The following is a 27,391-nucleotide window of genomic DNA, read 5'->3' as shown; positions in this document are numbered from 1 at the left end:
CGGAAGGTGCCGGGAGCGCAGCCCGGAGCCCGGAGCCCGGGGTCCGCGGGCGGCCGGGGCGCGAGGGGCCGCGCGCCATGCCCCGGGCCCCGACGGCGGGGACGGCCCCTGGCGCGCGGGCGGCCGGCGGGGCCTGCGAGCCCGGGGCGGGCGCCGTCCCCCGGCAGCTGCGGTGAGGGGCGCGGGGCCCGGCGGGGGGCGGCCGAGCGGGGCGCCCTCCTCCTGCCCTGAGTCCCCGCGCCCCGGAGGGATGGGGCGGGCGGCCGCGGCCGCCTAAGATGCCGGCCATGCGGGGGCTCCTGGCGCCGCAGAACACCTTCCTGGACACCATCGCCACGCGCTTCGACGGCACGCGTGAGTCTCCCTGAGTCCCCCTCCCCGCTGGCTCCGGAGCGGCCGCCCCTCGGTGGGCCGCCTCCCGCCTCCCCCCTCCCCCCGCTCCGCCCCCACCGGCTCCGGCTCTCACCGAGCCCTCCGCTCCTTCCGGACGCCCGTCCTCCCCGCCGCCCCCAGGTTTAGAATCAGCACCGACCCGGGCTGGGGAAAGGGCTGGAGGTCTCCGGGATTGGGGCCGGGATGCCGTCTGTTGGCTGAGGCGCGACCCCAACCCAGCCAGCCTCACCCGTCCCGTCACTGAACCCCACCAACACTTCTACCTCCATCCGGCCGGGTAGCGGGCGAGGCGGGCTCGGTGCTCAGGGACAGCTGCGGGGTGGGGGTTGGGGGCTCAAAAAACAAGATTTAGACAAGAGGTTCGCAAACGGAGACAGAGTAGGTGGGACCTGACCGCCTAAACCCACGGAGCCCACTAGCCCCAAAAAGGTAGATTTGGAGACTACCAGCAAGACTGGGGAAGTTTGGGGAAGGCGACCAGAGCTTCTAGATTGTGGGTTCCAGAGGTTTGAGCACAGGGAAAATCTTGAAAGCCCCCTCCCCACTCCTCCTCCCTCATGCTCTCCTCTCCACCCCCCGTGGGGCCCCCCATCTCCCTGCCTAGCGCCCTCCATGGTCTCCTCTCCCTGATAGAAAGCCGGTGGGAGCCCTTCTTCAAGCGCCCCCCCCGCCCCCTCCCGTCTCCATCTGCTTTGTTGTGTGCTTGGCTCCTGCAGCCTGCTGATTCCGCACCCCCACTTCCCAATGCATTTCTGGCTCCAGACTCCATAGCCAGCTCCCATTCTTACACGCTCATCCTGGATCACATTCATTCATTCCTGAGCCAGGGCACCCAGCTGGGGCTCAAACACAGGGCAGCGGCGTGGACGGTGGCCTGGATTGCCTCTCAGTACAGGTGGGGCCCAGAGGGAGGAGCCACGTAGCCAAATCCGGTGCCTCGCGGGTGAGTGAGCCTAGCAGAGGTAGGGTGGGGCTGAGGCTGGCCTGCAGCTGGTGGTGTGGCCCTCCTGTGAGCCTCCCCAAACCCACCCCTTGCCCCAAGCTGCTCAGGACACACTCCAGAGGGCACAGTGCCCACCCCGGGCTGCATTCACCCACCTCAGTGTTCATACGTGCTGATTCTCAAATGCACTCATACACAAACTGCAGAGAGTGGGGCACTGACACAGGTGACACATTCATTCCTATTCACAAACGGTTCCTGCCTAACCCCGTCCACTCCCCAGCACACACACACACACCACACACACACACACACACACACACACCACACACACACACACACACACACACACACACACACGATTCCTGGGTTTTAGAAAGCCCACCTTTAGTGGAAAGGAGGGGTGGTGGACCCTGAACCTCTTTATCCCGTGCTTCCTCTGAGAGACGCTCTCTTGCAGACAGTAACTTCGTGCTGGGCAATGCCCAGGTGGCGGGGCTCTTCCCTGTGGTCTACTGCTCTGATGGCTTCTGTGACCTCACGGGCTTCTCCCGGGCTGAAGTCATGCAGCGGGGCTGTGCCTGCTCCTTCCTCTATGGGCCGGACACCAGTGAGCTCGTCCGCCAGCAGATCCGCAAGGCCCTGGACGAGCACAAGGAGTTCAAGGCCGAGCTGATCCTTTACCGGAAGAGTGGTGAGGGGCCCCCTGGCGCCTCTTCCGTTTTCCCCAGACGGGCACCCCCATCCTTTGTCCCTCCTTTCCACTCTCATCTTCCCCATCTCTCCATCTCATTCTAACTTCCCACATACCCACCTCCTCCTCCTCTACCCACCCCATCCTGGCCCTCCTCTCTTCCATCCTCACCCCATCCCTAGCCTCCATTCAGTTTCCCATCTTGGGTTCCCCACCCCAGCAGGAAACTGTCCCAGTGTCAGTAGGACAGACCTGTGAACACACATGTCTGACAGTCACCCCTGCTCTCCCTTGCTTCCTACCACCCTGTTCCATCAAAACGTTCCGAAGTGGAGCGGCTGCTGCCACCCTCCCGGGCCCCACCGTGTCTCCCGTGGGTGTCCGTGGAGCCTCTGTCCCCGTGGGCAGCGTGGAGCAGGGAGTGGGCTGAGTCTGTCTTTGTGCCCAGGGCTCCCGTTCTGGTGTCTGCTGGATGTGATACCCATCAAGAATGAGAAGGGGGAGGTGGCCCTCTTCCTGGTCTCTCACAAGGACATCAGCGACATCAAGAACCGAGGGGGCCCTGACAAATGGAAGGAGACAGGTAGGTGGCTGTGGGGCCATTGATGTAACTTCTGTGGCTGGGCTGTTGGTCACCTCAGGCCTGGGCTGGTGGGTGCCCCCACCCACTTCCACTTGCTGACGCCCACTCTGCTGGCTGAGGGGCCTGTGCTGTCTCCTCTCCACATGGCCCGGGATGAAAGCCTGTTTCCAAATAGACTGGTGGCTATACAGTTGGAGTTTTTTTTTTTAGTTTTGTTATTAATCCTCACCTGAGGATATTTTTTTTCTTTTTTTAGAGAGAATAGAAGGGAGGAGAGGCGGGAGGGGAAAGAGAGAGAGAGACAGAGAGGGGCAGAGAGATGGAGAGAAACATGGATGTGAGAGACATACATTGATTGGTTGCCTCTCACATGTGTCCCAACCGGGCAACCCTACAACCCAGTTGTGTGCCCTTGACAGGGAGTTGAATCCGAGACCTTTAGGTGCATGGGCAGTGAGTGCTCTACCAACTCAGCAACACCAGCAAATGTGTACAGTTGGAGTTTTGAAGTCAAACTTAATAAGAAATTGAAAGCAAACTCCTACAGTGCCTGTGAAGTTCCATTTTCTGACCAGTTAGTGAAACTCAACCCTCAGCCCCGGGCCTTTTCCTCACATGCCTGCCTGGGGAGCCCTGGCCAAAGCCCTCCTCCGAGTCCTTGGTGTCTTGCCCCCTTGTGTCCTCCCAGGGCTGGGGAAGGCCCTTAGGCAACTCACCAAGCTGTCATGCCCACCTGCTCCAAGGCCTCTGCCTCGGGGGTGTTGGGTGGTCTCCATTCCTCATTTCCCCCCCTCCCCCAGTCCTTAGTCAGCCTCTCACAAGGTAAGTCCTCGGTGGTCCCTGCACCTGCACCCTGGAGCCCTTCTCTGAGCTTCTGCATCTCTGCCTGATGGCCTTCTGCTTGCTCTGCACTCCCCCGAACCCCAGGGACCACTCTCCCCTCTGTCCCCTGGCCTTTCCCTGGGGAGAGCCTCAGGCCTGGGTGTCTGTCAGCACCCGTAGGATTGCCCTTTGCCGGGGTGCAAGTGATCCCAGGAAGTGAGGAATGCCAGAGCCTCCAGCTCTAAACACACTAGTCAGTGAGCCAGACCTGCCCATGGACCAGCAGCTCGTATCTTACACCCAAGACCATTCGCCGGCGTCCTCATGGGCCCCTCCTTCTTTTGCAGGTCGCCGGCGCCGATATGGCCGGGCAGGAGCCAAAGGCTTCAATGCCAACCGGCGGCGGAGCCGGGCTGTGCTCTACCACCTGTCTGGGCACCTGCAGAAGCAACCCAAGGGCAAGCACAAGCTCAATAAGGTGGATTGAGCACCGGGGTGTGCGTCTGGGGGTTGGGCCAAGGTAGAGACAGGCTGAGGAGGTGGAGGGGGGGACTGAGAATGTCCAGGGGACCACATAGGCCCCACCAGTGCTTTGGGATTGTGACTGAGGGGGGGACTGTTATATGCATGATCCATCAAAAATACAGAGGAGAGCCGAAACCGGTTTGGCTTAGTGGTAGAGCATCGATCTGCAGACTGAAAGGTCCCAGATTCGATTCCGGTCAAGGGCATGTACATTGGTTGTGGGCACATCCCCGGTAGTGGGTGTGCAAGAGGCAGCTAGTCGATGTTTCTCTCTCATTGATGTTTCTAGCTCTCTATCTCTCTCCCTTCCTCCTCTCTGTAAAATATCAATAAAATATATATTTTTAAAAATACAGAGAAGAGTCTTGGCCCTGGGATCAGAGGGGCTTTTGGCTCAATCCTGGCTCCTCTGTGTGACCTTAGCTAAGTCACGTGACCTCCCTAATCCTCAGTCTTCTGCTCTGAAATGTGGGGACTCACATGCCTCTATCAGAGGTTACTTTGAGAACGCAGGGAGGGAAAGAAGATGGAAGCCTGTCCTGGAACCTATCCAAACTCAGTCTGTACCCATTTCCTGCCACCCTGCCCGGACCTGCCCTGCCTCACTCAGAAGGTGTTTGGGGAGAAGCCAAACTTGCCTGAATACAAAGTAGCCGCCATCCGGAAGTCCCCTTTCATCCTGCTGCACTGCGGGGCGCTGAGGGCCACTTGGGACGGCTTCATCCTGCTCGCCACCCTCTACGTGGCTGTCACGGTGCCCTACAGCGTGTGCGTGAGCACGGCCCGGGAGCCCAGCTCCGCCCGCGGCCCCCCCAGCGTCTGCGACCTGGCGGTGGAGGTCCTCTTCATTCTCGGTAGGTGCCCTCTGCCTCCCGCCCAACCCATGCCAGCTGCCCCTCGGGCTCCATGGGGACAGTCCGCCCGCATGGCTCCAGGGCCCGGGCCCCCCTCCTGTGTGTGACCTGTGGGCTTTGAACTCAGACCCGGGTTCCAAATGTGTCTCTACCACTCACGGGCTGTGGGACCCTGAGCCAGTCATGGCCTCTCCGAGCCTCAGTGTCTTTCTCCATCAAATGGGCCTCGCAGTGTTCGCCTATTAGAGTTACCACAGGTCACGGGCCCAGGAGAGTGTCTGATACCGAGCTGGTGCTCCGCCAAGGTGGCTCCTCCCCACCTTGACACGAGCCCCCTGGGCCTTCCGCAGACATCGTGCTGAACTTCCGGACCACCTTCGTGTCCAAGTCCGGCCAGGTGGTGTTCGCCCCCAAGTCCATTTGCCTCCACTACCTGACCACCTGGTTCCTGCTCGACGTCATCGCGGCCCTGCCCTTTGACCTGCTGCATGCCTTCAAGGTCAACGTGGTCAGTGTGGCCGGGCAGGGCGGGCTTTGGGCTGGGACAGTGGGGGCCGGCCCCGGAGTGACCTCTCCCCCACCCCCGCCTCAGTACTTCGGGGCCCACCTGCTGAAGACGGTGCGGCTGCTGCGCCTGCTGCGCCTGCTCCCGCGGCTGGACCGCTACTCGCAGTACAGCGCCGTGGTGCTGACCCTGCTCATGGCCGTGTTCGCCCTGCTCGCCCACTGGGTGGCCTGCGTCTGGTTCTATATCGGCCAGCAGGAGATCGAGAGCAGCGCGTCTGAGCTCCCCGAGATAGGTACTGGGGTGGCGAGGCTGGGCTGGGGAGGGGGCTTTCGAGTGTGCATACGTATGTGCCCAGGAGTGTGTCTACTCGAGGGTATGTGTGTCAGGGAAGTGTGAATGCATGTGTCTCTGTCAGGGCGTGTTTGTGAGCTGGTCAGAGATGTGTACAAGTGTGCATGTGTGTGTGTGCTTGTATGTGTGTGTCACAGCAACATGGGTGCAAGTAGACGTGTGTTTGTGAGAAAAATGTGGGGGTGGTATGTGTGTGAGTGTGCCAGCCCTCCTCTTCCAGTAGGCCTGTTCTCCAGCAGCTGGGCCTTGTGGAGAAAGCTGGTGGGCTGCCTGGAGGAGTCTAATTCACCCATAATGGCCTCCTTGTGGCCAAACTTTAATCACATTCTTCAAGCCCCTGCCCAGTTGGAGAAGGCTGTGCAGGGAGCCAGTGCCCTCCAGGGTTCCCCGATGCCTGGCACTTTCCTGGTACCTTCTCTGAAGCTCATCCCCAACATCTCGGCTCCTAAGCCTCCTTCCCCGCTCTTGTCACCTCAGGCTGCATCTCTCTCGCTGCTTCTCAGCCCTCCTCCAGCCTAAAACTCGGTCTTTTTCCACATCCCACCAGTGTCTTCACTCTCCTTCATTTCACCTCCACTTTCACAACTCCTCCCTCTGCTTACCTCCCACTCACATCTGAACTCCTGCTGGGAGAGCTCCCAGCTCTACGTCTCATCCCAAAACGTCACCCAAAATGTCATCCCGCAGGTCAAGGCGACCTTCTGGGGCCAGACCCTCGTCCCCTTGAAGTCCCTGTAGCACCTGACCCGGCCAAACACGCTCTTTCGAAATGCTGTCCTCTCTGCCCTGGGCTGGGCCTGCTCCTGCTCCAGCCCCTCAGCTCCGAGCTTTCCTCAGATCGCTCCCGTCCCCTCACCTTGTTCTCCCCAGCAGTTCCCCTGGCATCGCTACGTGGACATCTTAACTTCCGTTTTTCTCTCTGACACCAAACCGTTCTGTCCCAGCCATTTCTAACTCCCCACACTTGCAGCTCCAAAATGTAACACCCCGGTCTTCCTCCTGGCCCTCCAGCCCTCCAGTGATGGCTGTTCGCACTAGTTCCCAGTCAGCAGTAAGGGATCAGCTGCTCAGACAGCCTGTCAGGACTGCCCACTCCTTGGTGGGACCCAGGTTGGCCTTAGAAGCCTCCTCTGGTCCGTTCCCAGGGGTGAGGAGGCTCCTGTGAGTGCTCTCTCCTCAGCCCGGAGAGACAGTGCAGTCCAGAGGGCCCCCCTGGACATCCCCCAGGCGCTGTAGTCACTGAGCACACAGGCGTGCTCAGCTCCTCGGCGCCTGCCCTCCCCAGAGGGGGCTGTGTGGAGGCTGCTCTGGGTTCAGACGGCCATTCAATGGACATACAGCCAAGAGATGGATAACGGGGACATGAAGGCTGACCCCAAAGTGGGCTGAGACACCAAATTCCTGGTCCGCCCCTCCGTCCCCAAAGGGGACCCAGGCGCCCTGGGTCTTGGTCCATGTGGCTCTCTTGTCCTGGCTACTTCACAGGGGCTGAGGAGCCGGCATTGGTGACTCTTTTGGCTCCCAGAGGGCTCTGCGTCCAACAGGGAGGGCCTGGTGATGTGAGGGCTGGCGGATTATTTGTAGATGTACCTGGCCGTTCTTGTACCCTTGAACCTTAAGTTCCAGAGTACTTTTGTTCTATTTGGGGCTGGCACTGGTTCTCATCTGGGTTGTTTCCAAGTTCTTCGGGTCATCACCTCCACCTTCTTCGTCCAGGGAAACCTCCAACCTGGGGTGGAGCCACAGCCAGACTCCCCAAGCCCAGCCCTGCTGGCCCAGCTCTGTCTGAGGAGGCCCCCTCCTGTGGCTTCCCTGCCGTGGGCGCCCTGGTCCATGCCCGTGGTGCGGACACAGAGCTCCTGCCCAGGTTCCCACGAGCCCAGTGGAGAGGGGCTGGATTTTCAAAGGGCTGTGCTCAGTCCTGAGGGGCTCACTCAGGCCAATTCACAGTGTGAAGGTCTCCAGCCTCCTGAACAGACTCTGCTGGCCTGACCCCCGTCTGGAAGCCCCGCCATGATGAGGAGAGGCTCCTCTGCCACCCCACCCTGTGCTCCTGCTTCTCCCCGCCCCCGGCCCCCGAACCCCGGCCCCCCACCCTTCTCGCCTGGCCACTGGCTTCACCCAACTAATGACGAACAGTTCTGCGTGCTCCCTGCATTCTCACCGAGCACCTCAAGTGACAGGAGGGGGCGTCTCACCTTGGCTCAGGCCTTCTCACAGCCCCCACATTTCTTGGTCTGGAATTTGATGCCCCTGTGTGTTTCCATCTTGAGATTTTGCTCATGCCTTTCCCTAGATCAGGAAGGACCTCCCCACCTGTTTCTTTTTATCAAAACTCTGTCCATCCTCTAAGACCAAGGTCAGATGTCTCCTCTCCCAGGAAGCCCTCTAGCTGTGGCCCGTAGATGTTGGTTTGCGCCCCGTCGTGTGGCACTCTGAGGCGCAGCTCCTGCCCTGCAGGAAGCTCCGGTGGGACCCGCAGCTCCTGGCCCTGCAGAGGGCTGCCGGATGAATGAATGGGTGGGTGGGTGAGAGGAGGAGAGTTGGGATCGTGGGGGGGCAACATGTGTAAGGTGTGTGGGAGAGTGTGGAGCAGGGGGACTAGGGTGTTGAGGTGGGAGGGGACAGGTGCCTGTGGAGAGGTAGGTCCCTCTGCTCCCCCCTCCTGCCAAGGGGAGCCCGGAAAGTGTGGGGTTGATGGGAGATGGGGATGATCTTGGTCTCGGCCCCACCCACCAGGCTGCTCTGTGTCTTCTTGTGTGCTGAGGGCCTCTGGTGTGCACAGGTGCCTGCGTGCCGGTGGCCTTTGAGTGTCCACCTTGTGCTTGTATCCGTGCGAGTGTGTCCCCTCCCCAACCTGGGCACCAGTGTGCAAGCACCTGTGCAGCCTGTGAGTGGCGTGGCGGTGCCTCTGTGGACGTGCTCACATGTGTGTGCCTTGCCCCCCTGACTGGGAGCACGTGGATAGCCTCGGTGGTGGTTATGTGCATATCCATGTTGCTGTGCTTGAGAACGTGTGTGAAGGTGAGTGGTGTGTGTGGTTGTGGGCAGGGATGAGGCAAGTTCAAAGATGAGTGGACAGGGAAGAGGAAGTGGCCTCACCCATCCAGCCCTGGGACAGTGGTCTGGGGTTGTGCCAGCTGTGGGGAGAGGGGACAGTGCCCCTTACTCCATCCTCGGCACCAAGAGACGCCAGCGGGGGAGATGGCAGCCTCGGCCTCAGCCTCGTGTGCTTGTCTTGTCTTGCTGAGGGCCGAGGGGCTGGAGAGGAGAGCACTGGGCGGGCAGAGGAGGACGGTGGAGGGAAATCAGGTGGTAGATCTCCCCGGGGCTACCAGCAGGCGTACCCGCACGCACAGCGTGGCATGCTGTCCTGCTGACCCAGGCCCCTGCCCCCTTCCCAGGCTGGCTGCAGGAGCTGGCCCGCCGCCTGGAGACCCCCTACTACCTGGTGGGCCGGAGCCCGGCCGGAGCGAACAGTTCCGGCCAGAGTGACAACTGCAGCAGCGAGGCCAACAGCACGGGGCTGGAGCTCCTGGGCGGCCCGTCACTGCGCAGTGCCTACATCACCTCCCTCTACTTCGCGCTCAGCAGCCTCACCAGCGTGGGCTTCGGCAACGTGTCTGCCAACACGGACACGGAGAAGATCTTCTCCATCTGCACCATGCTCATCGGGGGTGAGGCCTGCCTTCTCTGGGACCCTCCCAGACTTCTGGCCCAGGGGGCCCCGCCCTCTCCACCTCTCCCAGGTTCCCAAGGGTCTTCCCAGAGGTCCTTCCATTTTAGGGGCCCAAGGAGCTTGAGGCCAAGGCCAGGAGAGCCCACTGGCTGCAGGCCTCCCTGCCACACAGCGCAGCCCTGTGCCTTTCCCAGGAGCCTGTGCAGGATGGGGGAGGGGGGTGGACAGATGTGTGCAGCGTGGTGTCAGTCCGGCTGGGCCAGGCCGGTGACCCCCTCTCGCCACCCTCCTCAGCCCTGATGCACGCAGTGGTGTTTGGGAACGTGACGGCCATCATCCAGCGCATGTACGCCCGCCGCTTTCTGTACCACAGCCGCACCCGCGACCTGCGCGACTACATCCGCATCCACCGCATCCCCAAGCCCCTCAAGCAGCGCATGCTCGAGTACTTCCAGGCGACCTGGGCCGTGAACAACGGCATCGACACCACAGAGGTGCGCAGGCCTCCGGGCTGGCCCTTCCAGCCTTCGCTCCTTCGGGGGTGTGCCGCTGGTCTAAGGCTCTCGGGAGCGGGCTGGGAGGCAGGGAACGCAGAATTCTGGCCTCCCTGCCTTCGCGCTCTCCTGGGGAGGGGTGGGGGACAGCGGCAAGGGGCAGAGGGCAGCCAGGAAGGCTTGGAGGCCCCTCTCCACTCTCGTTAGGTCTGGAGGAGGAAAGCTGGGCTCTCATGGAGGGGCCGGAGGGCTGAGAGGGAGGCAGAGAGCCCCTCAATGGCTCAATGGCCAGTTCCTATGGGGCAGGTTGGACTGCCTCCCTTTCTGCCACCCTAGCCCTTTCCTCTTCTCCCCACCGGCAGCTGCTGCAGAGCCTTCCTGATGAGCTTCGGGCAGACATCGCCATGCACCTGCACAAGGAGGTCCTGCAGCTGCCGCTGTTCGAGGCGGCCAGCCGGGGCTGCCTGCGGGCGCTGTCCCTGGCCCTGCGGCCCGCCTTCTGCACGCCGGGCGAGTACCTCATCCACCAGGGCGACGCTCTCCAGGCCCTCTACTTCGTCTGCTCCGGCTCCATGGAGGTGCTCAAGGGTGGCACGGTGCTTGCCATCCTAGGTTCGTGAGGGCGGGGGAGAGGGCGTGTGGGAGGCAGGCGGCCCATGGGCAGAAAATCCAGAGAGGGGGCCCAGGCAAGGCCGCCTGGAGAGAGAGCCAGGATGGAGCCGGGAGCAGCCACGGAGCAGCCATGCAGCCCCGGGAAAAGCTCAGCATGGGCCTGGTGACCATGAGGTGGCAACAGAAGGAGGTGGAACCGATTTAGAGGTGTCAGAGGCCAGAGTGAGTGGAGGACCAGTCAGTCTTTCGCATATGATGGGAGACGGGTGAGCAGCACTTTCTGACAAGGAGGAAGTTCAGTGCTGAGGATGTAAGCGCTGGAGCGTGTTCGGGAAGGGCTGGGGGAGTTATCTCTGTGGGCCTCCCACCGCCATCTGGCCGGAGAGAGATGCCACTCCCCCAGGGCAGCTGACAGCAAGCGCAGGGCCTGGAGGGATGACGGCAGAGCTCAGACGCAGCGTGTGTGCTCCTTTCTTGGAAAAGGACAGGTGAAGAGGAAGGATCCACTCCTAGACAAGGAAGAAGAAGCTGCAGCTATGGAATCGGCATCATAATAGTGCTGACGCCGGGGTCTCACAGCCGGGCCAGCTTGCACCTTCCTCTCAAGCAAACCTCAAAACCCAGGGCGGGGAAGTGTTGTCATCTCTATTTTACACAGAAGGAGACAGAGGTTAATGAGCTGACAGGCTGGCTTAGCGCTCGTCTGCCCAGCTGTAACCTCAGGCTCCGCACACTGCGCTGCCCGGCGCTCTGCTCCGTGGAGACTGCACCGAAGAAAGGGCTTTGCTTCAGGAGGCCCTGACGTGCAGCACATCCGAGCATCCGGGAAACACGGCTGCATGGCAGCGGGGCTGTGAGAGGCTGCCTGCAGTGACCCCAGAGGGCCTTGCACACGGGAAGGGACTGGACGGAAAGGAGGTGGCACCCTAACCACAGCCGAATCCTCAAGCAGCCAAGCACTTGTAGGTGCTGTGGGGACAGTGATGCCTGGAGCAGCTGTGGTGTGTATCATCTGGAGAACCAGGACGACCAGATGTGTGTCCATCCTCTCCCCCTCGAGGGAACAGGTCTTGGAACTGAGAGAGGGAGAGGCTGCTTCACCCTTCACCTGTGTCCTTCCTGAGTTTGGCTTCGGGGCCAGATGCGGCTCCTGCCAGGACTCTGAGCAGACAGAGTTAATGGCTGCTCACATGTGTCTGTCAGTCTTTGAGAACTTGTGGGGAACTGGAGAGCTTAGAAGGGTGAAAAGACAGATTTTGATCATTGCAGACTGGTCACCCCAAAGCAAGATTGTCAAGTGGATTATTAGACAGATGGCTTCAGCTCGCAGCGAGGAAGCAGTGTGGCTGGGAGCTGGCACCGGTCCTGCAAGAACACGTCTTCATGATGCCAGGCACCAGGCCTCAGAACAGCCACGTTCAGAATTGAGTCGGAACCTCAAGAATGACCACTGCCTTCACCCCGGGCCTTTGCCTCCAGAATGTCCCCAGCACCGGGACTTATTTCACCTTTGACCTGTCCTGCTCCTGCCCATATGTTCCTAATGACCTGTTTCCTCTGTTGACTTGGCCGCTGTGGGTGCCCAGAGAATGCCTTGTTCCCCGTGGCCTGGTTCGCCGCTTTGCCTTCCTCCAACCTCCCACCTGCTTCCTTAGTTGAACATCCAGTGCCTCCTGCCTGCTCTCGCAGTGTCAACTCCGGCCCCTCCCTGTGTGTGTGAACCAACAGCTAAGCATGTGCAAACTCCGCTGCGGGGGAGGAAGAAGGCAAGCTGAAGAGGTGGGCTGGACTGTGGTGTCAGGAGGATCTTGATGAGCTTGAGCGGGAGGCTCTGCTGAGCTGCCAGCCTGGAGGGTGGTCGCTGGTCCCTGAGACCAGTGGCACCAAACTCTGTCCTTGCTCCTGACCAGTTTCTCATTTTTATCTCACCTCCTGGATGAAGACAAGAAATATACACTCATTCTATTTCCAGATGACACACATGAGGAGAGAGAGCTCATTCATCAGATGATCCAAACACTGAGGTCCAAACAGCTCTCAGAAGGAACCAGAAGGATGGCCTGATACCAAGAGAATAAGATTTATCAGTGATGCATTCTAGTCTTAAGTTTGAGCAAAAGTCCATGAACATTTCGGGCTCTGCCGGCAGCATGAGGCAGCCCACGGCGCGGGTGGCGGTGATCCACCTTCCTGCAGGATGAGAAAACGCTTCCTGATCGTGTGAACGGACCGGCTGTGGCTGAGCTGGCTGTGAGGGCAGCGAGTGCCTGTCCAATCCCGGATGGCGCACCGTCCCCGTTGGAAGGATCTACAGGGGACTCTTGTGGGCAGGGGAGGAAAGGAAATGAGTTTTGATTGATGGTCCATATGTCAGGCACTTCATCTCCACTAACTGATTTAATCTTCACCACATCCTTGTTCAGAGACACAGCATTTCATTGATTCCAAGACATACATTTCCCCCCACCATTTAACATTCCTGAGATTAGGATACGGATTCACAATCACTGTCAGCCAGGTGGCAGAGTCAGCAGGTGGTGGGAAACTCTTCATTGACACCTGCTGGTAAGATCAAGAAAGCACCACAGCCTCAGTTCAGTGCAGGATCTATTGCAGAGACAGGGCGTCAGGGCTCCCCGTACATGACTGCCTGGCATTCTCACGGCCACATGGGCTGCTAACCTGCTGGTTCCACACTGTTCCCGGAGAAGCTGCACCCGAATCAACTGTGAGGCTGGAAAACATCGGATTGTGGGTCTCCCGTGGATACTCTGATTCTGTAGATAGGAATGAGGCCTGGGAGTCTGTTTTAACTTTCCCAGAGCATGCTGATCCTGGGGCATGCCTGGAGCCACTGGAATTGGTGACTGCTCACTGGTCTCAGGTAAACTTTGGATGTGTGTCAGCACAGTGGCTCTGATCCCGTGTGCTGGAGCACCTGGGTCACAGTGTTCAATAATAGTACCTTCAGTTAGTTGTTAGGTGTGAAATATAGCCATCAGCTACCAGAGAAGGCTTTCTTTCCCCAGAATCTCTTACAGAGAAGGGATCAACAAACTGTCTATAACAGCCCCTCTGTGCCTCCTGTCCTGGCCCCTCAGAGGGGGTCTGGCTGGAAAGCCCTCAGCCCGTGAGGAAAACTCAGCAGCCTCCATTTGACTTCCCTCATCGAGGCCGAGGGGCAGGCTCACGGACCTCTGCCTCCTCTCCCCAGGGAAGGGCGATCTGATCGGCTGTGAGCTGCCCCGGCGTGAGCAGGTGGTCAAGGCCAATGCCGACGTGAAAGGGCTGACGTACTGCGTCCTGCAGTGTCTGCAGCTGGCTGGGCTGCACGAAAGCCTGGCACTGTACCCTGAGTTTGCCCCTCGCTTCAGCCAGGGCCTCCGAGGGGAGCTCAGCTACAACCTGGGTGCCGGCGGAGGCCCCACGGAGGTGAGGGTGCTGGGTACGTGCATGGAAGAGGCGGGGGTGCCAGGGAGCCTGGGGAGGTGAGCAGAGGCTGGGGTTGGGGAGGTGCTGTGTTAGCGGATGGCCTGGATGAACACCCCCACAAACGGTAGGGGTCTACACTCTCCCTGCCCCTTCACACCCACACTGTCCTTTAGCGCCGCTCCGTTTTCCCTGGCCCACCTCAGACAGCCGGGCTTCCAGAGCGAGGTCTTAGGGGAGCCGCCCAGCCCACTGGTCCCAGAAGAGGAGCCTGTAGGCCTAAGAGGAAGGATGGCGCCACAGGGCAGGGCGGCGGCCACACACAGCCCACCACCTCTGACGAAAGCCCTTCACAGTGAAATAAAGCTGCTCAGAGGGGCTTTTGAACTTTCCTGACTTAGGTCACAAATTCCAAACCAGTTTTTAGTACCTTGTTCTCAGATAGCTCAGTTAGCCTAAGGCACCAGAATTTTGAGGGGCTGGGTGGCTTATGCCAGCAGGAAAGCAGCCCTCCCCTCCCCCCACTGAGCTTCTTCCCCAGCAGGGTGAGGTCAGGGTGGGGGAGGTGAAAGGAGCATAAGCTAAGCCCAGTCCCCTGTCCCCCACTGTTCCCAGGCGGACACCAGCTCCCTGAGCGGCGACAACACCCTCATGTCCACGCTGGAGGAGAAGGAGACAGATGGGGAGCAGGGCCCTGCGGCCTCGCCGGCCCCCGCTGACGAACCCTCCAGCCCCCTGCTGTCCCCAGGCTGCACCTCCTCATCCTCAGCCGCCAAGCTGCTGTCCCCACGCCGAACTGCACCCCGGTCCCGTCTAGGTGGCAGAGGGCGGCCAGGTAGGGCGGGGGCGGAAGCTGGCCCCTCTGCACACCCTCGGAGCTTAGAGGGGCTGCAGCTGCCCCCTGTGCCGTGGAATGTGCCCCCGGACCTGAGCCCCAGGTGAGCAGGCGCGGGGCCACTACACTTGGGCAGAGCTAGCGCTGATAGGACAGGGCCCCGGCCACTCACACCCCTGCCCTGGGTACCCATCCCTGCCTCCTCATCCTCCCAGCCTCCTCCAGGAAGCTTTCCCTGACTCCCCCATTTCCCTGCTGCCTCTCCTCTCCCCCATTCACACAACCACACACTGACCAACTACACCTCCGGAGTTCCCATACCCCCCATTCAGAACTCCCCTGCTGTTGAATGTCTCTCAATCTTGGATCCCCAGCGAAACTGCAATCTCCTAGGAGAAGGGACCTCTCATATTACCTTTCTCTTGGGGTCCCAAGCCCCTGTCCCGGCTCCAGGGTCCTGTAACTTCTTTATGAGGACACTGGGATATCTTGTCCCAAGAAACACCGCAGTGGCTACCTGTCGGTTTACTGTCCTGGTGCCTGTGTCCACAGGGTAGTAGATGGCATTGAGGATGGCTGTGGCTCCGACCAACCCAAGTTCTCCTTCCGCATGGGGCAGTCTGCCCCGGAATGTAGCAGCTCCTCCTCCCCTGGACCAGGTACTGGGACCCGGTGCTTGGGGGGAGGTTGGCAGGGCCCTCCCTTTGCCCCGTGAACCTCAGAAACTAACCGGACACAGAGGCTGCTAGAAGCCTTCCCCTCACCCTCTGCATGGTACGGGCAGGGAGTTTGGTGGTTAAGCACTTGGTGGTGGAGGGTGGCTGGGAACAGGGTTTGGATCTCTGCTATCAGCGCTCTAGCAGTGTGATCTTGGCTCTCGCCTCAGCTTCTGGTTTGTAAAATGGTTGTGTGCCTGTTAAATAAGATAATGTTGTTAAGGCCCCTAGCTCATTTTTTGGCTCACTGGCAGGGCAGAGGGCTGAGGCAGAGTTAAAAATGGCCCCAGCCAAGCCATGAGCCCTGGGTGTGGACCAGGTAATGAGCTCCCAGGAGGGTCCCTGTCCCTGGAGGACAGAACAAGAGCAGGCACAGAAAGCAGCTTGCTGAGAAAGCACGGGGCAGGGAGTCTGAGGCTCCCTGGCAGTTTGGGCAGAACTCGTTAACTTGGGCCCTTTCTGTACTAACTGGGGCAGAGGCCTGGACCCTGGCTAGTAACCTCATCCTACGGTCCACAGAGAACAGCCTGCTTACCCTCCCCCTCGGACCCAGCGAGGCGAGTAACACAGACATGCTGGACAAGCTTCGGCAGGCTGTGAGTGAGGGGAGTGGAGGGAGGGCAGGGAGACGGCTGTTGTGTAGGTCCTGACTCCACTGTGACCTTTCGTCTTCCCTCCGCGAAGGTGACGGAGCTGTCTGAGCAGGTGCTGCAGATGCGGGAGGGACTGCAGTCCCTGCGCCAGGCAGTGCAGCTCCTCCTGGCGCCCCACGGGGAGGGCCCGTGCCCTCAGGCACCAGGAGAGGGGCCACGCCCAGCCGGCACCTCTGGACTCCTGCAGCCCCTGTGTGTGGACACGGGGGTGTCTTCCTACTGTCTGCAGCCCCCAGCTGGCTCTGTCTTGAGTGGGACTTTGCCCCACCCTCGTCCGGAGGCCCCTCCCCTCATGGCACCCTGGCCTTGGGGTCCCCCAGCATCTCAGAGCTCCCCCTGGCCTCAAACAACAGCTTTTTGGACCTCCACCTCTGACTCAGAGCCACCAGGCTCAGGAGAACTCCGCCCAGGGCCTAGCACCCCCGGCTCGCCGCCTCCTGAGGAAGAGGCGAGGACTGAGCCCCTGGATCCTGGGAGCCAGGCCGAGGCTGCCAGCACTGGAGAGCCCCCGCCAGGGTCAGGGGGCCTGGCCTTGTCCTGGGAACCCCACAGCCTAGAGATGGTGCTCATTGGCTGCCATGGCCCTGGCACGGTCCAGTGGACCCAGGAAGAAGGCACAGGGGTCTGACTGCCAGCACCAGAACTCATTGTTGCCAGATATGCTGCCATCTGCTGCTTTGCCCAACCTCGGGGTACAGGAAGGGTGGCAGCCAGCCCCAGGGACTCCGAGCTGCCTGCTGGCTCAGGGCAGGAGCCTGCGAGCCAAGAAGGCCTGGCCCTGGGCTCTCGTGGAGGGGGGCTGGAGCCTCAGGGACAGGCCCCAGCTAGTAATGCTCTGGCCCCTTCTTGTGGGTCCCCTCCTCAGCCTGCTCCTCCGACCTCCTTGTCTCCCTCTGCAGCTGGGAGACAGGCCTGAGGCCAAGGAGGGAGGTTCTGCCATCCCTGCATGTGCCCCCGACTCCCCTGTCCCACATTTTTATATTAAAAAGTAATAATGAAAGAAACTACTTTGGAACTCAGTGCTTTTTATTTACAAAAGGAAAGTAATACAGTAAAGTCTGTAGCTAGTCAGCTTGGAGACACAGCTTAGGAATCGGGGTGAAGGAAGGTAGTCTGCTGAGAGGGGCGCTGGCTCTACGGGAGCTGCAGAGTCCCAGCCTCTAAGGGTTCCTGAGGGCCAGCCCCAAACCCTCTCCCCTGCCTCACCCCAGCAAAGGCTCAGATCAATGGGCTGTCAGTGGGGTCTCTCGCTACCCACTCTGGTTTTTCCAGGAGCCCAAGTTCCCAGCTCTAGGCAGGGAGCTGGAATGGCAGGGGAAACTGAGGCCAGAGAGCCCACGGGTCCTGCCACCACACCTCACTGTGGGGTGATCTTGGCAGCCTCAGCCCGGATAAGGGCAATGAGGTCCTGGTTGATGAGGAAGACGAATCGCAGGCTGGCAATCTATAAGCAGGAGAGAAGGGTGGCTGAGGACAGAGGTGGGACTGGAAGCCAGGCTCACCACACCCCAGGCAGGTCCCACTGTGGCCTCTGCCTCCCTCCCCGCTCACCTCCACCACGGAGTTATTGCTGAGGCGCCACTTGGAACCGCACAGCACCGGCCGGCCGTCGATATAGATGGGCCGCCGGCCTTCGTTGGCAATGAAGAAATCACCGTTGTTTTTCAGTTTGATGACACCTATGAAACAGAAGAAAAAGAGGATGGTGTGGGGAAGACCAGTAAAGAGCCCAAAGCCCCCGGTGCCCTTTCTGGACTCCCAGATTAGAGATCCTGAAATGCCAGCTCATCCATGACAGTTTCCGAAGAGACCATGCCCCAAGGCTGCAGAGGGCAGCGAGAAACCAGGAGAGAAAGCCTCACTGCTTCCTGTTGGTACCTTGCTTCCGGGAGATCTTCCAAGCTGGACCCTCCAGAGACAGGTCCACGTCAATCTGGTTATCCTTGGTTGCCCTCCCCAAGGTGATCTGGGGAAATACAGCAGGTGAGGGCTGGCAGCTGAGGATTGGGGGATGGGCCCACACAGGCCAGGGGAAGATGAGAAATCAGGGACCAGACCCAGAAAGGGAATGATGGGAAGACTGATGGAGAAGGGAAATGAGAATGGATGGAGCTGGGCCTGCCTTACCTCCCTCGAGCGCATCAGATACCGCACCATGCGGCCCCGCAGCACTGCCAGCGTCTGGTTGTCGAAGTCCGGAGAGCTCATGCCTGGGGAAGGAGCAGCTTGTGTGGGGGAGAGCCACCCTTTAGGGCTACAGGGCAGAAGGCAGGGAGCCAGGGCAAGGTCTACTGAGGGGAAGGAAGATACACCTAGCCAGGCAGTCAGGCGCCCAGGGTGGGGTGAAGAGAGAAGGGCCCCTCCTGGTCCCCTGGCCTCCTCACCTGTGATGCTATCCACAAGCACCTGCCACTTATGCAATTCCTGTTCCAGCTGACGGATCTCTCGCTTCTGGCGCCGGTCAGCCACTGTCAGCTCTGGGGTGAGTTGGGGTAGTAAGGAGGGACACACCAAAGTCACCAGCACCTAGTACTGGTCCTCTCTGTCCAGGCAGAAGCTCCCACCCCCTTGCTGTTCCCACCAGGGCACACTCACCATGTTCCAGGACCTCGTCTCGCATGTCCCTGAGAGGGGAAAAGAGAAGAATGAATGAGGTTCCACGCCCAGCTTACTTGCCATCACCATCAGGTATTCCCGGCTCATTAGGATCTCCCTCAGCCAGTTAGCCCAGCGGTCCAAGAGGCTGCTCTCTGGTCTCCGCCCAGCCTTCTTCCTGGGGGCCTGGGGGTGTAAGATGCTGTGGGAGGTGAGGGATGAGCAGAAAGACCAGGTGCCAATCGCTACAGCTAGAGGCTGACACTGGGCTGGGCTGTTCTCTGCAGCAGGAGCGGTAACCTGAGCCCTCTGCCCCAGGGGACCATGGCTCTCTGCACCCCGCCTGTGGCCCCAGCCACTCACTTGAGCTTACTGTCATCAATCAGGTCCTCTGCATCGGAGAAGTTCAGCACCTGGTCCCCCTTGGGCAGCGGCTGCACTGAACAAAGGACAGAGGGAGGGTCAGCACCGATGCTACCACCAACCTCCAGCTGCTGAGAGACTCTGAATGTGGGGACACACTGTACAGACTGAGCCTGTGGGATCAGCTCGTGCTGAAATGAACAAAGTTAATCCAATACAGGTACTGGAGTGCACGTCAGATCAGGCTGCCTGCTAATTTGGCACAAGGCATGCCTGAGGTTGCTTCTGCAAAGGGAAGGGAATTAAGTTTGACCTTTCGTGTGGGCTTTTCTGGTGTGTGAAGGGCTCTCACACAGCCCTGAACTGCTATAAACAGAGAAGGCATTTTCTGCCGCCCCAGCGAGGTGCTGAGGCACTAGCCCATTTAGAAAGGATGTGCTAAAAGGAGTTACCTTACCCTAACCAGTGATTTTCAATTGTGAGTTGTACCGTGTTAATGAGTTGTGAAATTAGTTTCATTTTTTCCAAAAATGAGATGGACATAGGATAATATCAGAGTCCATTAGATATGTTCAGGATAAATATTGTTTCATGAAAGTTTCTCAGTTTTTTTTTCCTAGTCAAAATGTGAAAGGGATCCGGCCTCCAGAATCTGAGAACTTCTGCCTTAAGGCTGGCTGTTGCCACAATTGCGAGTGTCTGTGCAGTAGCAGCTCCCACTAGCTAGAGTAGGGGTGTCGAACTCAATCAGAGAAGGGGCCAAAATCTAAAATCCAGCCTAAATCGCGGGCCGAATGGTTTACTGAACAGTCATAAACTGACAATGTCATAAACTGACAGCGGAGTGCAGTGATGACAGCGCGGTGCGGGCCACATTGCAAGGCCTGGCGGGCTGGATTTGGCCCGCGGGCCTTGTGTTTGACACATGTGAGCTAGAGGCTGTGAAACTGTCCGTTGGAGTTTGACAACACTGGGTGTCCTCACCGCCTGCCCAACGTTCCCTCCACCAGCACACCGGCCTCCTTAGGTCAGACTGGTGGGGAGATGGGGTGGGTGGTCACTGCCACCAAGTTCCTCCCCGACCACAGCTGCCTGAAATTCCACCACCCTACTATTCAACTGACTTAACAACTAAGCAGTGTGCATTCCCTGTTCCTGGGGACTCCTAGTTCTAAATAGCAAAGAGAAATCAAATACCCACGTAAGAACTCTTGGAGAGAAAAATTAAACCTTTATGTTAGCAAATAAGTTTATACAAAATAACTTTCAAAATAGTGACAAAGGAGCTAGCTATAATAGCAAAAATAAATTTATCCAGGATCCATTCTCTGTGGGAATTGCGTGATATTTGGGCCGGAGGAGTGGGCTGCCCGTTGGGCACGAAATTCAGAGATCCTTAGGAAAGAATGATGGGCCTCCTCCTGACAAGATTTCCTAAAATCCTCTGGTAGGAATGTCTTTAAATAGCCAGAGCTGCAGGACCCAGATGGTAACGTGAAGGGCATGACCAAAGTTTCCTTTTCACAACAATGTGAACAACAATGTAGAAGGCAACGGCAATAACCTTTAGGAAGAAAGAGCAGCGTGCGCTGCATTATGCAAGTCTGACCCTGAATCTCAAATCCACTGAAGCGTTCCCTGCAGTTTAATCAGACTGCTTTCCTGATCTGTCACTAGGAGTGAGTTTTACTGCTGAGGGAAGAGATGGAGCGGGAGCATTCTGGCCCTTGGGGAAGAAGGACAAAAGGATGGGTGTGAAGTCCCAGTGGGGGTTCTGAACGGCAGCACTGACTGCTGGTGGGAGGAAAGGCAGTGAGTGAAAGGTGAAGAGAGGGAAGGGTATCATTTCTTGGGTGAGAAATGGGAAAGGATGAGCATTGAAGGGGATGTTCACATTTTGCTCATACTTGAATGTTATTCATGAAGATTATATTAACATATTACTTATCCTATATAATCAAGAGGTGATATGCAAAATCGACCCTCACGCCCCCACGTCCTGAGATAGCTGCCCCCACAAGATGGCCACCCCCATGTCATCACAAGATGGCTGGCAAGAGAGGGCAGTTGGGGGTGACCAGGCCTCCAGGGGAGAGCAGTTGGGGTGATCGGGCTGGCAGGGGAGGACAGTGGGGGCAACCAGGCCTGCAAGGGAGGGCAATTGGGGGTAATCAGGCCAGTAGGGGGTAATCAGGCCAGGAGGGGAGGGCAGTTAGGTGTCAATCATGCTGGCAGGGGAGCGGTTAAGTGGCAATCAGGCTGGCAGGGGAGCAGTTAGGGGGCTATCAGGCTGGCAGGCAGAGTGGTTAGGGGCAATCGGGTAGCCAGGCAGGCAGACGAGTGGTTAGGAGCCAGCAGTCCCAGATTGTGAGAGGAATGTCTATCAGTTTAGGCCCGATCCTACAATCGGACATCCCTAGAGGGGTCTCAGATTGAAGAGGGTGCAGGCTGGGCTGAGGGACACTCCTAGTGCACAAATTTTGTGCACTAGGGCTTTAGTGTAATTATAAAATGCCAAAAACCAAACAGAACAACCAGAAATGATAGACATTTTGCCCAGGATTCCAAGCAATTTGGGCTGAAATTACCCTTGCCATGAAACTGAAGACCATTCCAGCTACTGTCCCACCCTCTAGAAGGATCTGGTTCTTGCTGCAAAGAGAGGTGAACCAGACACTGGGAGCCACTGAGGAACTTATTTCAGGGCACATGAAGGCAACTGTGCCCAGAATACTCACACATGCATACCCACTCTGCCAGTTCACGGGGCGAGTTACCTGTCTGGTCCTCCAGCAGGTAATACTGCTTCATGAGCTGCCAGTGTGCCTGCAGAGCCTTGGCAGTACGGGCCAAGTAGAAGGCATCAGGGTGTCTGTGCAGCAGGTCCTGGAAGGTCTCTAAGGTGGGCTGGCTGGTCTGGAAGGCAAGAGGCATGCGCTCTCTAGGCACCTAGGTTTTCTCACTCCTGACTTTCCACCCTACCCTTGCCCACCCCCAAGCCCATTCCCACCAGGAGCTGGAAAAGCTATGGCTGTCTGGGGAGCCAGGCTCGCCTCTTCCTGAGTACCCGTCCACAGGTTGTGTGGATCTGCAGGAGCATGTCTCCAGGCAGCAGGGCCTCCCCACATCAGTTTTCTAGTTCAGCGGTCTCGAGCCGGTGATCCGAGGTCCGAAAGGTTGGCGACCGCTGTTCTACTTAGTCCAGCTCCCACCCTGCCCAGCCCCTTCATCAACCTTATTAGACCCCATCCGTACCGATCCCACTTTGCTGAGCAGCTGTTCCTCAGCCTTGCTGAACAGGGCCTTGCTCTGGATGGCGGCTATGGCCTCTGGGTGTAGCTGCCTCATTGCCTGGCAGGCCAGCCTAGGTAGGCAGGTAGGAGACAGGTCAGGGCAGTGTTGAAGGGAGGGTGTTAAGCAATCTAAGGTTCCTATTTCCCCCAAACCCTGAGATGCAGGAGGAGAGGCCAAGGCTTAGCATGGTCTCATGGGTTTGTCCAAAGTATGAACCGGCAACTCAAGAAACAAGTCCCTGTGTTCAACCCAGTGAAGGCACAGCCCCCGTGGGGCCAGTCCCGAGGAAGATCCTAAATCCAGCTGAAGCTTTCTCGCCAAGACCTTTGTCCTTCTGGGCCAAAGCTGCCACCCATTAGCCACTGCCCATCATTTCCTCTTTCTCACACTGAGCCCTGTCTGTTTCCTGGTATATCAGGGCCACGGCTAAAGCTTAAGCAGTGCCAGCGGGTATGGAGTAGAAAACAGGTGTTAAGCATCGCACAAATTTGGATGACATTAAATGAAGTAACTGAGGAGGAAGAGTGTGTGGTGCATGTGTGCACAGGTTTATTTGGAACTCGGGGTGCTAAAATTAGAAGGCATTGTGGGCGATCTGTGTGGAAAGGTTGGGAGGTGACTTGCCTCAAACCACAATGCGCAGTGAGCTCCCCTCACTCATTTGGGTGTTTTCTCCTTTTCTACTTCCTTGACTTCTAGACCCCCTTGCTCCTGATACCAAGCCAGAACTGGCAGGGTTGGCAGCGGGAAGAAACGTCCCTCTAAAGCCTGAGGATGCCAGGGCCCAGGAGCCCTAACTCCCAGACCCCCTCTTTGGGCCCCTCCCCAACGACCTCTCTGGGCCCTTATGCACTTCTTTTTGTTCCGGGGGCCGAATTCTGGTATCCCCAGTACTTCTCCACCACCGGAGCCAGCCCCACTCACTTGGAGATGACAGGATCGTAGAGCAGGGCGTACCAGCGCTCCTGGACTTCCCGAAGGGTGAAGCGGCAGCTGAACTTCACACCCAGGTGGACTGATGTCAGGTCATTGGTCTGCAAGGCCCCAGAGGGTTTGCTTCAGCCTTACTGCTGGAAAGAAACCCTTCCCTTGCCACCCACGGGGCACACCTGGGCTAGCTGGGGGACACTGGAGGCTGAGGGAGAAAGTGACAGGAAAACGGTGGTGGGAAGCACTACCTGCAACACAGCATTGATGAGCAGGAGGTCATCAGCAGGCTTCCAGCGGCCCAGATCCTTGGTCACCTGAAGTGGCTGTTTGCTCTTTTTTACCCGCTTGGTGATTCCAGGAGTGGGGGCTGGACTGGGTGGCACAGGAGTGCTGGGGGCCTTGGACACCTGGGCAGAGGACACGAACACAGTGAGCTCAAAGCCAGCATCAGGGCAGCTGGTCTTCAAGTGACAGCCCCAGCCCCACTCAACAATAAGCAGCACAGGCAGGGAGCTAGTTTTCTAATACCTGTTCCCACCAGAGCACTTCTCCACAGTCCTTGGCCATATGGGGTCTTCTCTTTACTGGTAGCACCCCCAACCCCAGAGTAGAGGGTGGATGAGAGAATACCAGGAAAACACTCTTACTGGTACAGTGCTGGGGCCAGAGCAATGCCACCTGGGGATTATTTTTACACCCAGCAATGCTGGGAACAGGCTGTCTGCTCCTAGAATAGATGCATGCTCCATGCCTCCCACACAGAATGTGATACAGGATGCATTGAAGGAGGGGAAGGGGGGAAGGGATAGAGAACAAGAAAGAGGGAGTAGGAGGAGATAGGTTCCCAGGAGGGAGGCATCTGAGGTAGTTTGGTCCTCTCATAGCATCCTCTGAAGAACTCTTGCCACTGACAGGTTAGAGGGAAACTCATGGCAGCTGACAAATTGGGGTCCTGGACCCCATCTTTCCCCTCCCACCTCCTTGCCACATCTCCCAATTCCTCACCTTCTTCTTCTCACTAGAGGAGGGTTCACTCCCAGAACAGCGCCCTGGTTCCACCCCACTGGCTCCCTTTGCCCGGGTAGAGGACTTGGCCAGGCTGCTCTCCACCAGCTCGTCATCAAACTTCTTCCTCTTGATAAACCTGTGGAGAATCCTACCCAGTGAGTAATCCCGCCCCCTCCCCAACAACCACACACACCGTGCCTCCAGAACACAGCAGGTCCCCAGCTCAGCGGATGGAGCATGGCACTGCTATGCCCCACCGCTCTGAGACAAAAGAGTACTGTACACAAAGGTTTCCTGTCAAAGACCTGGGATCGCCCTCCCTTGCCCTCTGTCAGGGATTTAGTAGGGACAGGAAAAGAAAGGCTCTGCCAATGAGGCCTCTAAGGGCCTCAGGTAGTCAACGGGGATGAAGGCATGAAGTGCCTAAAGCCCCTGTTCAGTCCCTGGCCATCCGAATCCTTACTACCTGGAGGAGCTTCTCCGTTTAGGGATGGTGCCCAAGGCCTGTGAGGAGGCTCGCTTCTGCCCTGCCAGTGACTCTTCATCCTCTGAGCGGCTGGCAGTGCCTGATGCCATCAGGGAGGAATCTAGTAGCCCCTGAGAATCTAGAAAAAGAGAAATAGTGAACTCAGACCTCCTAAGTGCCTAGCAGAGCCCTGAGCCTCTATTCATAGGTCTTCTCAGCCCTCCCCTTCCTCTGCCAGCCCCCTCAGTCCCTCCCCTGCTTCCTTGACACTTGAGGTTTTAAGGTGGGAATTCCTCGGCCATCCAGATCCCATCTGGGCTCAGACCTGGCCCAGACCTCCCACGCTGGGCAGTTCTCCCGGTGCCACATGTCATGTCGTGCAGCACATGGTGCTCAGGTCAGACTGGTGATGACGACACACCGGGCTCTGGGCATAACTGCTCCCTCTGCCATCAAAACGCAGCCATGCCGAAGAGCAGCAGCTCAGCAGCAAGTCAGTCAACTGTGGCCTCTGCCGAGAGGTATGTGGGTGGTGCTGGCCCAGGGGGAGGTGGCAATGCCCAGCCAGGATGGACAGACACATGTGCCAGGCACGGGGTGGAATCAGCAGGTGCTTGGTGCCCTAACGTTTGGGGAGCTGGCCCGGCCTCATACTACCTTTGTCCATCCTCTTCCAGTCCCAAAGCCACCGGTTCCAAAACACAGGGCTAGGAGGAAGGGTCCCACAGGCTCATCCAAGGATTCTGACCAGGTGAGCTTAGAGGCTGGGAGGAGATTCTGCAAAGGAGAAATGAGGCTCCATGAGGCTCAGGATTCCGACTGGCCAGCCTCACCTCCTTATACTGCAACAGGTCCCCCAGGGTCCCATAAGCTAGGGAAGACAACAAGGAGAAGAAAGACAGAAGTCTCTATTTTGCCAATATGACCCTGATAAATCAGTAGCCTTTGGGAGGTCACTGACATCTTTGAGAATATGATAAAAGCTATGATCCCATAAAAATGTACAAACACATACTATTTAAAGGGTTCACGGACCTCACTGATTCTACTCATAGTCCCTAGGTTAATGGCCTTGATATAAACTAGCAAGAAACAAGGGATTCTTCACTCACTGTCAACAGCTGGCCACTCAGCTCAACAGCACTACCCCTTTCCCTCCCAGCGAAAGGGAAAAGGATAGAATTCCAACCAGTCCATCTCTTTTCTCCCCCCATTTGCATCCTTAGTTGAAGATTGGTGGGCGGTATCTCGGGGAAACTACCAAATACAATTTGGAAACTCGAATATCAACCGGGGGGGGGGGGGGGGGGGGAGATTTGGGGGGGGGCGGGGCTGCGCGGCTCCTAAACTCGGCAAAACTCCGGTCCTGGGACTCGAGGGGGCGCGCCGCTCGCGGGTCCCGCTCCTGCCCAGGCTATTCTCCCGGCCCTGTCCCCAGGTGTGCCCGTCACACGCCCCACAGAATACGGCTGGGAAACTTGCCCCTGGGGAGGGGGCGAAGGGCCCCAATCCCACGCCCGACGGAGGCAGGATCTGCGCCTCCTTCCCTCCCTCGGTTCTTTCTCCCTCGAGTGCACACCAAGGTGGGGGTTAGTCCAGGTCAGTTTCAGGAGCTCGGGATAACAGTGGTGGTGAAACTCAAACGCAAACACCGAGAGAATCCCGATGCTCTCGCATTCTTGGTTTAAGCCTCACGGACCGGTGGCGGGAGTGGGGGGCAAACACCGGGCCAATTCTCACCCCACCTTCACAGCAAGCCACCTTTACGCATGCGTAACGCCTCGGACCGGACTCTGGCCCGGCCCACGCATGCGCAGATTACCAGGGCGCTACCGGGGCGGGGCCCTAAACCGGGGACGGGGGAGGGGAGGTCGCCCCTGGAGGCACACTGGGAAATTCTACCGGACCCTCCCCAACTCCGCTCATAACCCTTAGAGGAGAACCGCGAGATCTCACCATTCCTAGGCTGCCAATTCCAACAATTTCTCCGCCGCGACGGCAGCAGCCGCAGGGCCAAAGCCAGTTTCCGTGAGGTACGTCCACTTCCGGGTCTACGAAGTAGGAACTTTACAATCTCTTCCGGTTCGTCCAGAGCACGGGTGTGGAGGGGGCGTGGCCATGGCTGCGAAGGTCACAATTTTGCCAACAGGTGATATTAAAGGCTTTCCCAATAGGGAAACATCAGGGATTATAGGCACCGGAGAGGTTACCCGGTGGAGGGGAGCGATTAAAGGGAGAGGCGAGACGTGGGGCGGGATAGGCTGGGGGGCGAGACCGGGCGGGACGGGGCGGGGCGAGGTGGGGACGCTGGGCGGGGCGGCCCGATCGCGGGGTGGGCCGCGCGCGGACTAGGTTTCCGAATTTGCTCAAAGAATTGGAGTCTTTGATAGTTTCCCAGGACCAGTATACACTGTTTGATTCGACCGTATGTTTTAGAGAGGACAGTCTGTGTCAGGCCCTGTGCCAGTCACGTGACGTGGGAGTCCGAAAGGGGCTGGGAGGTTGGTGTCTGTGCTGTGGATCAGGTGAGCCGCTGGGAGAGGCGCTGAGAGAAGGAGCGGTGCTCAGTTGGTCTTCAGCCCAATGGCACCTGGACTGCTAGAGGCATGGTGGGTCTCCAGAGGTAAGAGAGAGAAACCAAAGG

At 58.4% G+C, this 27,391-nt stretch overlaps 2 protein-coding genes across 9 annotated transcripts; one reads left to right on the top strand and one right to left on the bottom strand.

Moving 5' to 3' along the window:
• The first annotated feature begins 155 nt into the window (after nucleotides 1-155).
• Nucleotides 156-17,095, top strand: KCNH3 (potassium voltage-gated channel subfamily H member 3). Of its 4 annotated transcripts, none has more exons than XM_084877361.1 (15): nucleotides 156-354; nucleotides 1,797-2,030; nucleotides 2,479-2,613; nucleotides 3,783-3,913; nucleotides 4,574-4,814; nucleotides 5,165-5,322; nucleotides 5,407-5,614; nucleotides 9,078-9,350; nucleotides 9,647-9,846; nucleotides 10,209-10,458; nucleotides 13,673-13,890; nucleotides 14,503-14,825; nucleotides 15,275-15,381; nucleotides 15,916-16,034; nucleotides 16,123-17,095. In XM_084877361.1, the coding sequence occupies exons 1-15, from the start codon at nucleotides 279-281 to the stop codon at nucleotides 16,717-16,719; spliced, it is 3,270 nt and encodes a 1,089-aa protein (XP_084733487.1). In that variant the 5' UTR covers nucleotides 156-278; the 3' UTR covers nucleotides 16,720-17,095. The 4 variants fall into 4 exon arrangements, with proteins under 4 accessions (XP_084733487.1, XP_084733488.1, XP_084733486.1 ...); XM_084877362.1 differs by having other exon boundaries at nucleotides 157-354; nucleotides 4,571-4,814; nucleotides 15,958-16,034; XM_084877360.1 differs by having other exon boundaries at nucleotides 157-354; nucleotides 4,571-4,814.
• Nucleotides 17,096-17,099: 4 nt separating this feature from the next.
• MCRS1 (microspherule protein 1) lies at nucleotides 17,100-26,952 on the bottom strand. 5 transcript variants are annotated; one of them, XM_084877472.1, is made up of 15 exons: nucleotides 26,704-26,952; nucleotides 25,405-25,524; nucleotides 24,748-24,886; nucleotides 24,279-24,417; nucleotides 23,522-23,680; nucleotides 23,268-23,377; nucleotides 22,305-22,413; nucleotides 21,827-21,965; nucleotides 19,050-19,125; nucleotides 18,687-18,715; nucleotides 18,476-18,568; nucleotides 18,219-18,301; nucleotides 17,970-18,057; nucleotides 17,643-17,770; nucleotides 17,100-17,535 (listed from the first exon to the last, which is right to left on the bottom strand). In XM_084877472.1, the coding sequence occupies exons 2-15, from the start codon at nucleotides 25,412-25,414 to the stop codon at nucleotides 17,449-17,451; spliced, it is 1,389 nt and encodes a 462-aa protein (XP_084733598.1). In that variant the 5' UTR covers nucleotides 25,415-25,524; nucleotides 26,704-26,952; the 3' UTR covers nucleotides 17,100-17,448. The 5 variants fall into 5 exon arrangements, with proteins under 5 accessions (XP_084733598.1, XP_084733602.1, XP_084733600.1 ...); XM_084877476.1 differs by lacking the exon at nucleotides 25,405-25,524 and adding an exon at nucleotides 25,581-25,618 and having other exon boundaries at nucleotides 26,704-26,948; XM_084877474.1 differs by having other exon boundaries at nucleotides 25,405-25,618; nucleotides 26,704-26,946.
• Between the last annotated feature and the right edge of the window lie 439 nt (nucleotides 26,953-27,391).

Source organism: Pipistrellus hanaki (genome assembly GCF_964339955.1).
Source record: "Pipistrellus hanaki genome assembly, chromosome: 3".
NCBI classification, from domain to species: Eukaryota; Metazoa; Chordata; class Mammalia; order Chiroptera; family Vespertilionidae; genus Pipistrellus; species Pipistrellus hanaki.
Note: the sequence above shows the minus strand (reverse complement) of the source record. Positions and strands in the feature narration are given on the sequence as shown.

Excerpts from the sequence above, each read along its gene's own strand:
- KCNH3 (XM_084877360.1), top strand. The coding sequence starts at position 279 with ATGCCGGCCATGCGGGGGCTCCTGGCGCCGCAGAACACCTTCCTGGAC. Across the intron at positions 4,815-5,164 it reads GGAGGTCCTCTTCATTCTCG|ACATCGTGCTGAACTTCCGG; the intron begins GTAGGTGCCCTC and ends GGCCTTCCGCAG. Across the intron at positions 16,035-16,122 it reads TGGACAAGCTTCGGCAGGCT|GTGACGGAGCTGTCTGAGCA; the intron begins GTGAGTGAGGGG and ends CCCTCCGCGAAG.
- MCRS1 (XM_084877472.1), bottom strand. Across the intron at positions 21,966-22,304 it reads TGCTCAGCAAAGTGGGATCG|ACCAGCCAGCCCACCTTAGA; the intron begins GTACGGATGGGG and ends CTTGCCTTCCAG. Across the intron at positions 18,716-19,049 it reads ATTGATGACAGTAAGCTCAA|GGACATGCGAGACGAGGTCC; the intron begins GTGAGTGGCTGG and ends TTCCCCTCTCAG.